Below are 14,943 nucleotides of genomic sequence, written 5' to 3'. Positions count from 1 at the left end.
GAGACCCTTCATATGGGCGAACTTCTACGTCAGAGGAATTAGAGAATGCTACCCACGAAATTGCGCAACAGTCGTTTTCATCCTGACGCCTTTTCTTGCAATGCGACTTGCTGGAGCAGCCATTCCAAAATTCCTCTGAGCCAAGCTTGCACAACAGTATGAGCTAGCTCCTGTCAAGATTTGAAGGGAAATGGTCCACCAGGGAGGGAGAAACAGCAAAAAAACCAGTCGACTTTCAAGCTGTTGGCTATGGTGACGTGATGCGGCATTTCGCCTCTCCTCCTCAGTGGCTCTTCTCTGGTATACCAGCTTTGTTTCTACCTAGAAAGCCCTCTTTTCTTTGCTTTGAAGAGTGAGATACAAGCCCTCCAAGTTCAGGCCTCTGTTTTGGACAGTTTTGACAAGGTTGTGAGTTTGATGCTACATTAGATGCTACTTTAGCATTTCTGATGTTTTAAAGTGTTGAATAGCTTCAGTACAACTATGGCTACAGCTTTGCTTTAAGTTGCTACACCTGGATTTGCTTGGAATACTTTCATTTAGCCACCTCTATGAAGCATGCAAGTGAAAGCATCATTGATTTGTAGTATGGAATTTGGTTACAAGTCTTTGCTACACTAAATGCTTGTATTTTGAAGCTCTTCAACTCTTTTTAGCCTTGTAAGAGAGTAGACATTGCCCATTTTGGGTTAGACCCTCTCATGGTTACCATCTTGAATATGGATAAGTTCAATGGTAAAGGCTTTCACACATGGCAGATGAAGATGAAGTTTGCATTGATGAGGGAAAACCTCTGGGGGCTTGTCAAACCTGCTTTAACTTCTTCTTTAACAGTCTCTAATGCTGGAGAATCCTCAGCTCTGACACTCCCGGCAAGAGATCCTACTAGAGAGGAGAAAGCCTATGGCATCATTGCTCTTGGCTTAGGAGATGACTATATCCATCATATCTCTGATTTAGAATCTCCTTCTGAAGCTTGGCAGAAGCTTGACATTATTTTTGGTGCTAGCTCTCACATTTCAAAATTGTTACTTAAAATTGCTTTCTTTGAATTGAAGATGGCTAGTGGCACTCCCTTGGCTGCCCATGTCAATTACATGCGGAGTCTCATGACTCAACTTGCTTCTACCAACTCTCCAATCACTACAGATGATGCAATGGCAGTATTGCTCAAAAGTATGCCTGAAGATTATAATCATGTTGTTACCACTCCCACATATCACATGGCCTACATCATATGGTGACCAGAGGTGATTTACATAACATATTCTTTTTGGGGTACTACTCCAGGCAGAGAACCTCAAAATTTGACCAAGTGATGATACACAAAAAAGACAAAGTGCCTAAAAAGCAAGTCTTCATCATGTGGAGACTCATCAAATGAAAGTAGATTGGCAGTTTCTGACTTTGTAGTTTCTTCCTTTTTGGCTTTACAATACCTTTCATGGTGATTGTTTTTGCCACGATGTTTGCATGGATTAATCTTGAAGCAATCTTTTGAGAGGTGATTAGTCTTCCCACAATGTTTGCAAGGTGAAAACTTGCCCTTCTAAAAATTTTTATGGCATAGGCTGTATCATTGCCTCTCTAGTAGGCTGTGTCATTGCCTCTCCGGAGTTCCATGTGCCTTTCTTCTTCTTGAAGACAATAATAAGACCTTCAAGAGTAGGATTAGGAAGATTTTTCAGTATCCCATTTCTGTGAACCTCACACCCTTGGGAACCCTTGCTAGCATGAGATCCTAGCCATAGATTAATCCTTGACCACCATGAGATGGCTTGAGAAACTATGAGACTAGATGTATCCTTGACACTGCAAGAGGCAACCCCTTGAGGGGGGGTTTGTTGGGGTAAGTATGATCAAGGGCTTGCTCTATGGTGCATGTGTGCATCTAGGGGAGTCACATGTGTGTTTGTGTATGTTGTAAAGGCACATCAAGTGCTATGATGTGTCTAGTGTATGACCTAAGTGATGATGTAAGACAAAGGCAATCCCACTGATGTAGGGATCGATTCCCACTGATGTAGGGGCTGATTGCCACTATGTAGGGAAGGTATTACCTTCTCCCCTTTTCTATAAGAGAGAGTCCTCTCTCTCACAATCATAATAGAGATCTACCATCTTTCTTTCATTGTGCTCTCACACCTCTTGCAAGATGCATCTATTCTATCCTACGGGATCCTACAAGTATAATCACCACCTTGATCTAACGAATTGTGCGTTACTCTCTTTTGGTCAAGATTGAAGAATTTGGAGGTGCTGCTTAAGCAAGAGTTCTTTCGCAGATGTTAGAAGAGGAGACACTTGGTGAGCATTTGAGCAAGTTGCTCTATTACGAAACTGTTTTCGGATCTGGTTGTACGAATGAAGACGACTTGAAGGTACCATACAATGACATTGTCAAGATACTACGTGTTAGTAATAGTTGTAAGTTTGAATGAAATGATGTCTACCCTACTAGATGAAGATACATGTCAGTCTATATTGCCATAGGAAGGGCAGAGCATGCCTATCTGAGTAAGAAGTTCACTAGTAAGAGCAAAGGGTCTAAGGAGGAAGATGTGAAATATTCAAGTATCACTATTGCGGCAAGTCTGGACACACGGAGGATTTCTGTTTCAAGAAGAGGATTGATGCTGAGAAAAAGAATCATGCAAATGTAGTGTCAATGGAATTTACTGGAGTGTATGTGACACTCATGACAAAGACTATGCCTTTCGAGCAACCTGTGTTAGACAGTAGCTTAGGTTTTTAGTTTTGTTGATGGAGTTAAAGTCTTGTTGTAAGGAATCCCTTCTCTTTGTGTTTGTGAGGGAGATTTCGTTTGAGCACTCATACTCTATTTGGCCTGTTAATTCTGACTTTGAGAACTGAAACTGTTTTTATGTTAGAATATTCACTGTTTGTCGAGATTTTGCCAGTTTGACAGTACGCTGTTTTAGGTAAGCCCCTTTCTTTGGTTTGAGGGGGGTGATGGGAAAGCAAACCTTGTTAGGGTTTAATGACTAGCAGCTGTGGGTTAGTCGACATGCACGTGGCATGTTTGCATGCATAGGTTGGTGAGTTCAGCTACCTTTTGTGATCAGCTCCTTTGAATTGGAGATTTGACGATTATGGTGCGGCTTCTCTGATGGCACACACCGACCGCAAGATTCCACCAGGCCTTTGGCTGTGTATTGATCTATTTATTTGTACTGAGTTATGGCTCGTTGCTGTAAGTAGCTGAGTAGTTGGCCGTGATGATGTAGTTCAGCAAGAACCCGTAGGTTTGGGAGATGTAGTGATGTTTCTTTCTTCAGTTTCTTATTGAAATATATTTCTTGAGTTGAGTTCACTTCATGCATAGATTTTGAGCATGCCCCAACAGTTGTGAATCAGAAAATGCATCAGATATTCTGGAAAGCAAAAATTTCCGCATAAAACTTGTATAGATTTGAGAACTTTGGCACGGTAGTGCAATTATAATGCTCTTAGTGTCTGATTGTTTTTGGTTGCGTCTCACATCAGATCCAGATAGCAGTGGATTTGGCGATCTATTGAATTGCTTAAGATACAGGAATATATCTCTTGACAACATCCATTTTGTGGTGGGTACAAGTTGGTAGCCCTGGTAGTGTTTGGACAAGCTTATGAGAGAAGAACTTCTTTCCTTTATTTCATTCATCGAACTTTACTCACTTTAGTAACTTTTTTCTAACCTTTCTATCTTGCAGACTTTTCGGAACAATCTCAATAAGGTCAGCATGGTAGTAACTGACAAGATTGGCCTTCATTGATAGTATAAGGCAGTCTTGGAATTTGTTGAGCAAGAGATTTGGTTGTATATTTATTAACTTTGATACATGGTTATGGGTTAAAAATGAAGCTTACCATTAAATGATGTTCTCAAGTTTGGTTTTCTTCAGATCTTAGGAACAGCATATAACAGAACTGAGGCATGGGAGATGGGCGTTCATAAACGAGGTGGGACTGTTTACCTTGATGTACACAAGCTTCCAGAAGGGCATCGCACAGAAAGACAGCGCAGGATGTATGCAAGTCCTCGATGACATTTGTTCTGATGTAGCGCTTCTCATAGAAGTGTTTAAATAACTGTCAGGACAGAGACACACAAAGCACCACCTCATGCACAATTCTCAAATCTTGTGTAAATTTGTAACTAAGGCTGTCAGTGATGATGGGGTATTGTCACGGTACAGGTGTTTTTGGGGTTACTCATTTGAGCGACTTGCAACAGAGCATAGCATGTCTGAGCTTAATGAGGAAGAAGCTGTAGATGCAAATGTGGAGTTTTGTGCTCTTATCAAAACAAAGCTTGGTCCCCACCGAATCATCATGGGGGCAGAAATGGATTGCTGTGATGAAAGTAGGGATGGAAAACGACGATATATTGAATTGAAAACCAGCCGTGAGGTATCAATAACATGCTTGAACTCATTGTTACTTCAATAAATCCATCATGCAGCTAAGCCTTTTATGCTTCATGCTGCATGCTTAATAATGTATTAATTAAGGCAAGATCCGATGTACATGCTGAACATGCTAAAGAATGATACAAATGCGTTTAACTGACTCGTGAATTCAACACAGCTATTGACTAATGCCTTCATTCAATATGAAAACGAAAAGGTTGATGTTGGCCATATGTCCCTGTAATCATTAGCTTGATTGATTATATTTTGAGAATAATCTTCAAATTTACTGCTTACACAAGCCCTCTTAAGAAGCTTAATGTAGATATGTTCATTGTATAATCTGTTGCTCTTCCATAGTTGCCAGATGTTTGGAAACGTTTGCAAACTTTTGGAAAATTTTCCAAACGTGTTTCGATTCAAAATTCTCCCCAGGCGCCCGTTTTACCAAAAATTATATACCTACTATATAAGTACACATTCCTGGGACCTAAAATGCATGATTTCATGCACTAGTGGCACCGAGAACATGGAGGAACATAGAGGAAAGCATTTCAGCAATTTAATATGTTCATACACTTAGAAGTGAGCCCGGGAAGGCGTTTTCCAACAAAGCGTGATGGTTTTGATAAAAAATAGGACCAAAAATTGACCTTAGGGCCTTTTGCCACAAAAACCACTGCCAAAAAAACGCGTTTTTTATTTCCAAACGTTTGGCAACGTTTGAACACGTTTCAAAAAATAAAAAACGTGTTTCATTGCAACTATGTGCTGTACGCTATTTAAATTTCCTGCTTATCAAAGATTATGGAGAGCTGGATTGATAGAAGCTGTTGTCTGTCTTGCTAAGCACTGCACTATTCACTTGATCCTTTCTTGAGTCATACGCAGGCTTGCTAAAATTCTGACGAGATATTGGCCAATTTGCAGATAGATTCACGTACGATAGAAAAATTTCAGAAGGAAAAGTTACTGAAGTTTTGGGTAAGTATTGCTCCACATAAATCCTTACTATCTTACCTTTTTGTTTTCACCTTGTATCAAACAACATACGATTTTCATTTAACTAAATACAGGAAAAAGAAACAAGATTTACTACAGATCTTTGCACTGTTGTTGCGCGCACGTGTGTATGTGAGTGAGTGAATAAAAATATCGTCAGGATTTTCCAAGTTACGCTCATCTTGGTGATACATCCTATGCATATCAACTCAATGTCACACATGCATTTATAACTTTTGATGTTTCTAGAGGATAAGGTTTGGAGTGGGCTAAATTCTATTAATGGGGGAAGCAATTTACTTCACAAGGGAGCAAAGGTAGAGTGGGAAACACTTAAAGAGGAAGTGATTCATAAAGAGAGAAGAGGCATGAGACCTGGGGAAGGGAAACACATTGAGGGAGGAGTTATCTTCTGCCAATAGTGCTAGTATTTTCTTTCTGAGGAAGTGATTCATAAAGAGAGAAGCATGCAATCTGGGGATGGGAGATGCATGGAGGTAGAAGTTATCTTCTCGCAATAGCGCTACTATTTTCAATCTTTCAATGCTTGTAGAATCAGCTATAGGTGAGTAGTACTACCTCCACAAGTGGTCGATCTATCCTTAAACAAGGCCAATCAAAGCAGTACTTGATTTTAAACGATTTGGTTGTTCCATAATGGCTTGTCTTGGACATTAAGTTGTATCTCAATAGCCATCCTTTTTACTCATTATGTTGAGACTTTTATTGTTAGAATCGTTGGAAAGCTCCTAGTGTATATGAAGAATTATATCTTCATGGAATCTATCTATTCTAGATTACTCATCACCTTGGGACTAATCTGTATTGTGACAGAACATTTTTCCACTCATTTCCGCACCCTTCTCAAATTTTATATGTTATGCTTTTCAGTCAAAGGATGGTTGTAAAAGTTAAGTTTTGGTTGTGTGTAGATACAATCATTTTTGGGTGGAGTACCAAAGATTGTATGTGCATTCAGGTAATCAGCTAAGATTATGAATGACTATCGTGAGATTGAAAACTGCACTATGTTGTGTTTTTAGAGGATGAGTTTGGGAATGTTCCTGGATTCATCTAGGTACAATCAGCTAAGATTATGTCTGTTTGTCTTTTGTTTTTGAAATGTTGATATATCACTTCTTCCACATGGCTCCTATGAACAGAGATGATGATGGTTTTATCACGCGAACAGAAGTGATGGGGACAAGGGATATAACTCAGAGAGTGAAAGAACGGAATTTGTGGCAAGTAAGTAGGAGAATTTTAGTGTGTAAAAGAAAATTGATAGTGCTTGAATGGATTTTGTGTAATCGAGGCAATTTGTCGTACATATGATCAAGGGTCAGAATTTTCTGCTCTTGTTAAAAGATGCATTTGATGCTTAGTTATTTAGAATTAAAAGGTATGTATGAATGACTTTGATGATGTTCAGATATAAGGCTTGTACATTCAGATTCGAGACGAGTATTTGTTACTGGTAGATAAAGGAAGAGGCATTGGCTGTTGTAGGGTAAATCTAAGTGAACAATTTAAATGATAAGTAGAAATAAGCCTTCACATTAGGCTTTGAGATGAGTATCGCCTATCTGCCTTGAGTTGCTTCATTCGCGCTAGTATTTGAATTTTTAGTGTAAGATTTAAAGGTCGCTGAAGAGTTTGACTTGCATTGGCACTCCTTTTTAATGATACAGAAAATATGGGTTCCTCTTGCGATTGAGGAACTGAGGGAAACACACTCCCTTGCTTTGGCCCATTACGTTGAAGAAGTCAATCATATCTACGAATACGCTCTACTGAAAACATATGCTACTGAGCAGTTTGACCAGATAGAGGGTCTGGAAACAGGTCAGATGGGCCTGGACTAGTGGTTGGCTGCCAAATGGCCAGGCGGGGCTGCAGAGTCAATCCCATGTGATGAAGGGTGTAAGCAGATAAGGTTGACGTTTTGAAGAGTGTTAATAATGTGAGGAAGATTGAAGTTGCTTCTTGGATTTGAAGATACACATTTTCATCTCTGGCACCATCATCGTCTCAAAGAAAGAGACTCTCCTAATTCCTTGGTTAAACCTATAGCTGAATGTTTGCACTGTTATATGCAAATTCTAATATGGCCAAATACTGTTCCCAATTAGTTTGCAGTTTACTTACATATGCTTGAAGCATATCCTCAACGATCTGATTGACCCTTTCAGTTTGACCATCACTCTGTGGATGATCCGCGGTGCTCATATGCAAAGAAGTTTCCAACCTCATAAACACAGTCCTCCAAAAATGGTTGTTAAATTTGCTATGCGAGTCACTAACAATACCGGTTGGTAGCCCATACAATTTATAAATATGTTCCACAAATAGCCTAGCTAGTTTTGGAGTTTTTACCTTTCATTGGTTGGAATAAAGTGAGCCATCTTGGTGAACCGATCCACAATTACCCCCACAGTTGTGCTCCCTCTGTGTCCTAGGTAGTCCAATAATAAAATCCATGGGGATGCTTTCCCATTTGCCATATGGAATCTCCAATGGGTGTAGGAGACCTCCTACCTTAAGGCGTTCAACCTTTTTGACCTGGCATTTTTGGCACTTCAATACATAGTCTTGGAGGTCCTTATCTATTCCAGGCCAAAAGAATTGTGTCTTCATAAGCACACATGTCTTCTAAATTCCCGTGTGTCCAGCACTTGGACTATCATGACACTCGAAAAGAATTTGGTGCCTAAAGTCATTATTATCCGGGACACATACTCCACCTTTTAGAGCAAGTAGCCATCTTCAATAGTATACTTTTTTCCACTTGAGTTTTTTTTCACAAACGTGTGGTGTGCCACCATTTTCATGTGACTCCTTAGTTAAAGCTATTACTTTCCATATTTCAGGAAAGTGAGAATCAAACTCACATTTTTCTTATAAGGACTCTAGGAAATCATTTGAGAATTGAGTAAAACTCAATTCGTTAACAATTGCATTCGACTTAGGGAGCTTGGTACCACATTGAACTTCCCCTTTTCGATATTTCAATTGGATATCAAACTCTTGGGTTTAAAGCTACATTTCTTTTTTTTTCAAGAAAATTACTTCATTAAGTATGAATGAAAACCGTGAGAGCAAGCTCAAATGCGGGAGTACATCATGCAATGCAGGAGGAAAAAACAGCTCAAAATGAGCTAATAAAGAAACAAGGCGGAGGTTGAAAATGCCATCTCAACCCCAAAGGAGACTCAAAGAGGAAGGGAGATCCTCTCCAAACTCTAAAAAAAGTAACTCTCTTGGGAGTGGCTGCTCTAGAGGATCCCTGCATGCTCGCCCAAATGGCCATCAGAGTGTGTACTGTGTCAGTTCAAATACTGGCCATAGTCTGGGAAGGGTGAACCTTAAAGCTACATTTCCATTGTTGGTGATCCTAAAAAAGACGCAAGGGAGATTGCCTATAGTCTCTTGTCTCAAGGTGATGCTATATGGGGGATTTCTTGGACAGACATAACGTGGAGGCTTGCGACTCTCCTCTTCAGGTCCACTATTGCGCAATTCGTGACTGCTTCTGGAAGTTCCGATTTTGCCAACCATCTTATCTTGAGCTGCACTAGGAACTCCTATTGAAAGCTGGCTACTTGATTTCGTGCTCCACAGAGGAGACGTGATGCTCTCGGCAACGAACTGTTTATCTTCACAAATCACTGCGGAACTGCCAGCAAGTGAGTGGCTTCCTTGGTGGATAGAACTACTCGTGGGTCATATAGAGCGTAACTCGCCAAAGTGGTCACTATGATCAACAAGTAGCCAAGGAGAGCACTGGCATTGCAAATGAGTCGTCCACCGATATGACCTGCAAGTCAGTTTGTAGACCCTAGTTCATAGATAAGCTCTCGGACGCTCTAATGGAGAAGGCTTTTGGAGACTTCGCAGCAACATTGACGGCGTTTGCGACCAACAACTCTGCAGTTGATATCACAGTCCGCAAGGAACTTCATTCTCAGCTATGACGACTCCTGGTCATGGGACACACTACCATCACGTCGAATCTCCATGCTGCTTGTATTTTGCTCAGGCAAGACAACTCTGATACTAATATTACAGACTCCCAATGTAGTGGGCTCCTAGATTAGTTTCCAGCCAGCCGCGGATCCTCTCTTGAGCTTCCATCCTCCATGCTTCTCCACGTGAGATCCCTTGCCACTGATGACCTTCCAAAAATGAAGCTCCCTTCTTTTGGGATCCTCCCCCATGCCCAATGCCCACCATGTGGCACCTTGTTGATGTGCCATGTGTCCATAATGAACCTTCTATTAAACCCCTCTCAAGGTTTCAAATGCACCTTCATTTAGTGCCTAGGTCTAGGAATAGCCTCTAGACCCTAGTCTTTCAATCCACATCTGTGAGCATGGTCAAGGCCTCTTGGTTTCCGGCCTCACCATAATCACGCTATGGGCTTCCACGATTATGGCTGACGTAACAGCAAGGAGGACGGAAGCAAGGGGAGCTTGTGCCTCATAATTTGCATGCATGTGCTATAGCAGTGATGGGTTGGGTTATGGGTGATGTGGAGGCCCCGACGATAATCATTGGTACCACTCCGGATTTGATACTCCATCGCCACATGGATCATACCGAAGAATATCTATGAGGTGAATAACAACACAAGGATTCTAGACCTCGAGGTAGACTTGTACGGCATGAGCATGAATGAGGGGGATTTCGTACAAGACCACATCACAAAGATAAAGGTGGTCTAGGACAAACTCTCAGTAGTTGGACAAGCCACATATTCGGCCAGGATGGCTAGGCTATTGCTTGAGATGCTTCCCAAGAGCCACAAAAGCTCTGTCACAAAAATGATTGTATGGTAGCGCTCGGCGCCGGTTACTTTTGACGAACTAGCGCCTTTGCTTTTGTAGGAAGAAGATCGGGAAAAGAAGTACGAAGGCAAGGGGAAGACAACTGGTGCTCCTGGTTGCTCCCGTTGCTCCCCTCCCGCCATCTCCTCCTCTTGGAGCCTCTTCCGCCTCCTTCGCCTCGCTCCCCCTTGCCGCCTCCCTCCTCGCCCTCCTCCGCAACCTCTCCGCCCCCCCTTCCCGTCTCCTCTCGCCTACCCTCCCTGCCTCTCCCGCCTCGTCTCCCCGCGTTGCCCCCCTTGCCTCCCCTCTCCACTTCCCCGCTCCCCTTTCTCCTCCCCTCCCCACTGCTCCTCCCCGCCTCCCTCGCTAGCCCCTCCCGCCTCCTTCTGTCGCCTCTACCACCTCCCCCTTCTGCCTTCTCCGCCTCCTACCGCCCCCACCTCCGCCTCCTGCCGCCCCCACCTCCTCGCCCCTCTGCCTTCTCCGCCTCCTTCTCTCCTCCCCCCCTCCCCCGCCTGCTGCCTTCTCCCACCTCCTCTTCGCCCCTTGCCCCCGCCTTCTCTCCCTCCTCACTTTCTCGTCCCCCCCCTCCTCCTTCTCCGCCTTCCGTCCTCCCTGGCTTCCTCTCTCCTCTTCCATCCTTACCCTAGGATCAGACTGGTGGTGGAGAGCCCGGAGTCCCTCCCAAAGTTGATCCTTCTCGAGACCTTGGAAGGGGGCGCACTTTATCAGAGGATGGAGATCTCCGGGTTACCAGGCCAGTGTCTTTGATGCAAACAGATGGGCCACCTCGCCAGAGATTGCCTCCGTGGCCTCCCTCGCGCGCCTCCTCCCCCTCCTCCACAGAGAGTAGGCAGAGTCAGCAAGCCCGAGTTCAGCGCCCTCTTAGGCAAGAGCAGCAGGAGTCTCAGACCCCATGGGTTACCCCCTCGGAAGGGAACTGGACACAGGTTAAAAAGAAAATGAAAACAAGCAAGCAGGCCCGCAAATGCCGCAGACAAAGGGCCAACCGCAGGGAGAGGGACAGAGTTGACCGAGAGGCCTCAAAAGAGGAACAGCAGGAGCCCCCCCCAGAAGCGAGAGCCTCTGCCCATTCAGCCGCTCCTCCAGCTTCGGAAGTCCAGCCTCCGCACCCACCCTTGCAGCAGTAGAGAGCCCCAGGAGCTCTAGGTGCGGCAATAGCGGAAGCCACAGTCGCTAGCCCAACGAGGGCCCTGGAGGAGCCAATCCAGAGTCTCGGCGAGCCTGATCAGCAAGGGAGGCCTGGGATCGGCCTTTTTCCTCCTCCCCCTCCCCCCTCCCCCTCCCCCTCCCCCTCCTGCTCTTCACTTTCCCCTCTCCCTCCAGGGTTTCCCCCACTCCCTCCTCCCTCCTTAGCCCTCCCTCTGATGGTCACTCTCACCACCCGCCTCCGCCCTCTGTCCCCCGCGTCCCGACCTCTCTTTCCCCCGCCGCTCCCCTCTGCGCTTCAGTAGTAGCTTCTTCCTCTTTGACACCCCTGCCATCAGGCAAGGGAATGACGACGCCCCCTTCAGCCTCCTCATCACAGCAGTATGTCCGATTAGAGAGGGATCTTGAGAGACGAGGCTCGTCCTCCCGGCCTGCAGCTCCCAACCTCCAGCCTGGGCGCCCCTTACCACGGGACTTCTGGAGGTTAGGACCCTGGAACTATTTGGAGATTCTGGACTCGTACCCTCTACCATTGGAGGTCACGCTCATGGTCCTTCATCCTCGCAAGGGGGGTTTGATCAGTGTAGTGGGATCTCAGACACACCTTGTTTGGAGATTTTCGTTTGCCTCCACAGGGTTGGAGAAGTGGCCCCTGGAGGTGTTTGATGCTATTTTGGGTAATCAGCTTATGCTCATGATGGACGAGTGGATGGGCCCACAGGGACTAGATCTTTGGTACACCCATGGCGCGGAGGTGAACTTTCAGCTGAGCTTCACACGAGAGGAGCCGGTGTGTGGTTTAGCGATGGGAGTTATCAGATTGCCAATGGAGGCAAAGGTGGACTAGGCACACGGTCCCTCCAGACGTGTGCGGATTTGTTCGGGGTGGAAGCCTCCTTCATGATGAAGTGGGCACGAAAGATCGGTATTGATCCGATATCCACCCTAGTACGGCGCCGCACAGACATTGACTACTCGCCCTCCAAACCCTCGGCAAAATCACACAAGTCAGTCTCTTTATGACATGCATCCACCCACAGGAGAGCCTTGTTCTCGACTCCCCCGTCCTTATGAGCTGGACCATAGTGAGTTGGAACATGCACGGGCTCCACGACCGTGTTAGTAGTCAGCCGTAGTACCTGATGCTCTGGCAGGAGTTGCAGAGGGTGGTGGTAGGGCGAGCAGTGGACATCCTTTGATTCAGGAGCACATGTTTCCAGCAGCAGATATCAGACGACGCCGTCACCTTCTTCCAAGGAGAGTTCCAGAGGAGTGGTCTCCCGCAATAGGACGGAGCGGAGGGGTCTGCATCTCAGTCTCACAGACCTTGGCTCCAGAGGTCTACGATTAGGGCGAGCTCATTCCAGGGCAGTTTGGATGGGAGTTCGGACGGGAGAGTCCAGGATTGGAATCGTGAATGTGTATGCCTCAACGTGTAGGCAACATCGCCTGGCCTTTTGGAGGAGGCTATCAGAGTGTCTTTCAGATGTTGACTCCTAGATTGTTGGAGGGGACTTCAACAACCTGGAGTTTGGGGAAGACAAGCAGGGTGGCGCCTCGTTCTCTGAGATGCCAGCAGCATAGCGCAGTACCTGGGAGCAGTTCATTTTCATGATCAGTGGCAGAGACCCATGGAGAGAGCCAGAGTTCAGCAGGACTCCTGGCAGCCTTCTCTTCTCCTTTGGACAGAGGAGACACGATGGATTGCTTGAGATATTAGATCACTTCTATGTTGGGGACTCGGCATTACACAGAGGCGACGCTTCTGGGATTCTGGCAGGTACCACGATGTCCGACCACTCTCTAGTGGTACTTCACTTGGATCAGCCCCACCGGGGTTTCCCCCAGAAGGGGGTCCACATCCCAGAGGACCTCTTGTAGGACGAGGAGATTTAGTAGGTTATGGCAAAGATCTGGGAGCACTCAGAGATAGCATTGAGTGAGGACTGGGCTGCATGGGTTGCCGATGCAATTCAGTGGAGCAGTGTGGAGCTGCAGGCTCATGCCCTCAGGCAGAGGAGGACCCTTCAAGAGCGTGAGCGGGCTTTGAGGAGAGACCTTGCCTCCATCGAGAGGCTCAGGGAGCATAACCCAGTGTCTCAGTGGCTTAGTGATAGATTGGAGAGCGCTCGTCTCGAGCTTCAGGACACGGAGCTACGGTAGGTTGAGTTCTCTTATCATTCCTCTCGGGCCCGATGGGTACATCAGGGCGATAGGATGACGAAGCAGTTCTTTCAGACCACTGGGCCCCGATCGACCGGCACATAGCTACAGCGTCTCCGGGACTCGCAGGGCATCATGCACATTGACCACCGGTTTTTATAGCCAGCTCTTTCAGACAGAGAGGATGACCCTAGCCGGTCTTGTGGCCCGAGAGCTAGTTTGGGATCACGTTCCGACAGTAGGCTTGCGGGACCTATGCAGTAGACTTGAGGAGCCTTTCATAGATGAGGAGCTCTGGAAATCCCTCAAGGCTCTCCCGACCCAGAAATGCCCAGGGGAGGATGGCTTGACTCCGGCCGTCTTCTAGAACTTCTGGGAGATTATCTCCACCCCTTTCCGTTTACCCTGCCATGAGATTTTCGACACAGGCCTTTTCCCTCAGTCCTTGAGCAGGGGGTGGATTTGTTTGATCCTGAAAGAGGGAGATAGGTTAGATATCCGACAGTGGAGGCCGATCCCTTTGCTTGATATTGCATACAAGATCCTCGCCAAGGTCTTGAGTTTGCGGTTACGGCCTCATCTTACCGACATCATATATGACACACAGACTGGGTTTGTCCAGAAGCGCAACATCCTAGACATCATCTTCACATTGGGAGGGAGTGGATTGGTCCTGGGAGGAGTCACGGCCACTGGCAATCCTTCTCTTGGACTTTGAGAAGGCCTACGATAGGGTGGAGTGGTCTTTCCTCGAGGGCACTATGAGGAGATTGGGTTTCTCAGACAGATGGGTGAGGAGTTTAAGCACTATACGCAGGGAGCTCTAGTCAGATGATTATTGGAGGACACACAGGCGAGGCCTTTCCTCTCTCTCGCTCGGTCTGCAAGGGCTGTCCACTAGCTCCCTTCCTCTTCTTGTTTGTAGCGGAGGCTCTGGGGTACTACTTGAGATCAGAGGTGGCGGGTCTCACAGGGTTGAGACTCCCAATCAGACAGGAGGAGGAGCTCCTTGACTCGGAGTTTGTAGATGACACGGCCTTGTATGTTGAGGGCACCACAGCGAGTCTAGAGAGAGTCAGAGGCGCCTTGGCTATCTATTGTGAGGCCTCGGGGGACGGATCAACTGGGCGAAATCCATAGGCTTCTTCACGGGCTTTGAGGAGACACATGAGATTCATGAGTGGGGGAGTGACTTTGGTTTCAGATGGATACCATGGGGCTGGACAACGAGATACCTCGGATGCCAGGTGGGTATTGACATCACAGCAGAGTAGCAGATTGCCCCGGTCCTTGAGAGTGTTCGGCGCAAGCTTCTCTATTGGAGCTCGGCTAAACTCTTCCTCGCAGGTCACACCTTAGTGGCAAACCAG

General features: G+C 46.0%; 1 protein-coding gene across 5 annotated transcripts in view; it reads left to right on the top strand.

The window, feature by feature from the left end:
* LOC147895143 (glycine-rich protein) overlaps window positions 1–14,943 on the top strand; it is a 118,000-nt gene that overhangs the window by 76,706 nt on the left and 26,351 nt on the right. For all 5 annotated transcript variants that reach the window (XM_087383713.1, XM_087383712.1, XM_087383708.1 and 2 more), the window contains 7 exons: window positions 3,508–3,587; window positions 3,714–3,737; window positions 3,906–4,030; window positions 4,200–4,413; window positions 5,343–5,396; window positions 6,347–6,393; window positions 6,578–6,662. In XM_087383713.1, coding sequence (XP_087239839.1) covers window positions 3,508–3,587; window positions 3,714–3,737; window positions 3,906–4,030; window positions 4,200–4,413; window positions 5,343–5,396; window positions 6,347–6,393; window positions 6,578–6,662 — 629 coding nt within the window. The remainder of the gene's footprint in view (window positions 1–3,507; window positions 3,588–3,713; window positions 3,738–3,905; window positions 4,031–4,199; window positions 4,414–5,342; window positions 5,397–6,346; window positions 6,394–6,577; window positions 6,663–14,943) is intronic.

The sequence above is a fragment of the Dipteris shenzhenensis genome, chromosome 13 (genome assembly GCF_047967505.1).
Source record: "Dipteris shenzhenensis isolate YYH24624 ecotype China chromosome 13, Dip_SZ_1.0, whole genome shotgun sequence".
In the NCBI taxonomy this organism is placed as follows: domain Eukaryota; kingdom Viridiplantae; phylum Streptophyta; class Polypodiopsida; order Gleicheniales; family Dipteridaceae; genus Dipteris; species Dipteris shenzhenensis.
This window is presented reverse-complemented; position numbering and strand designations above follow the sequence as displayed.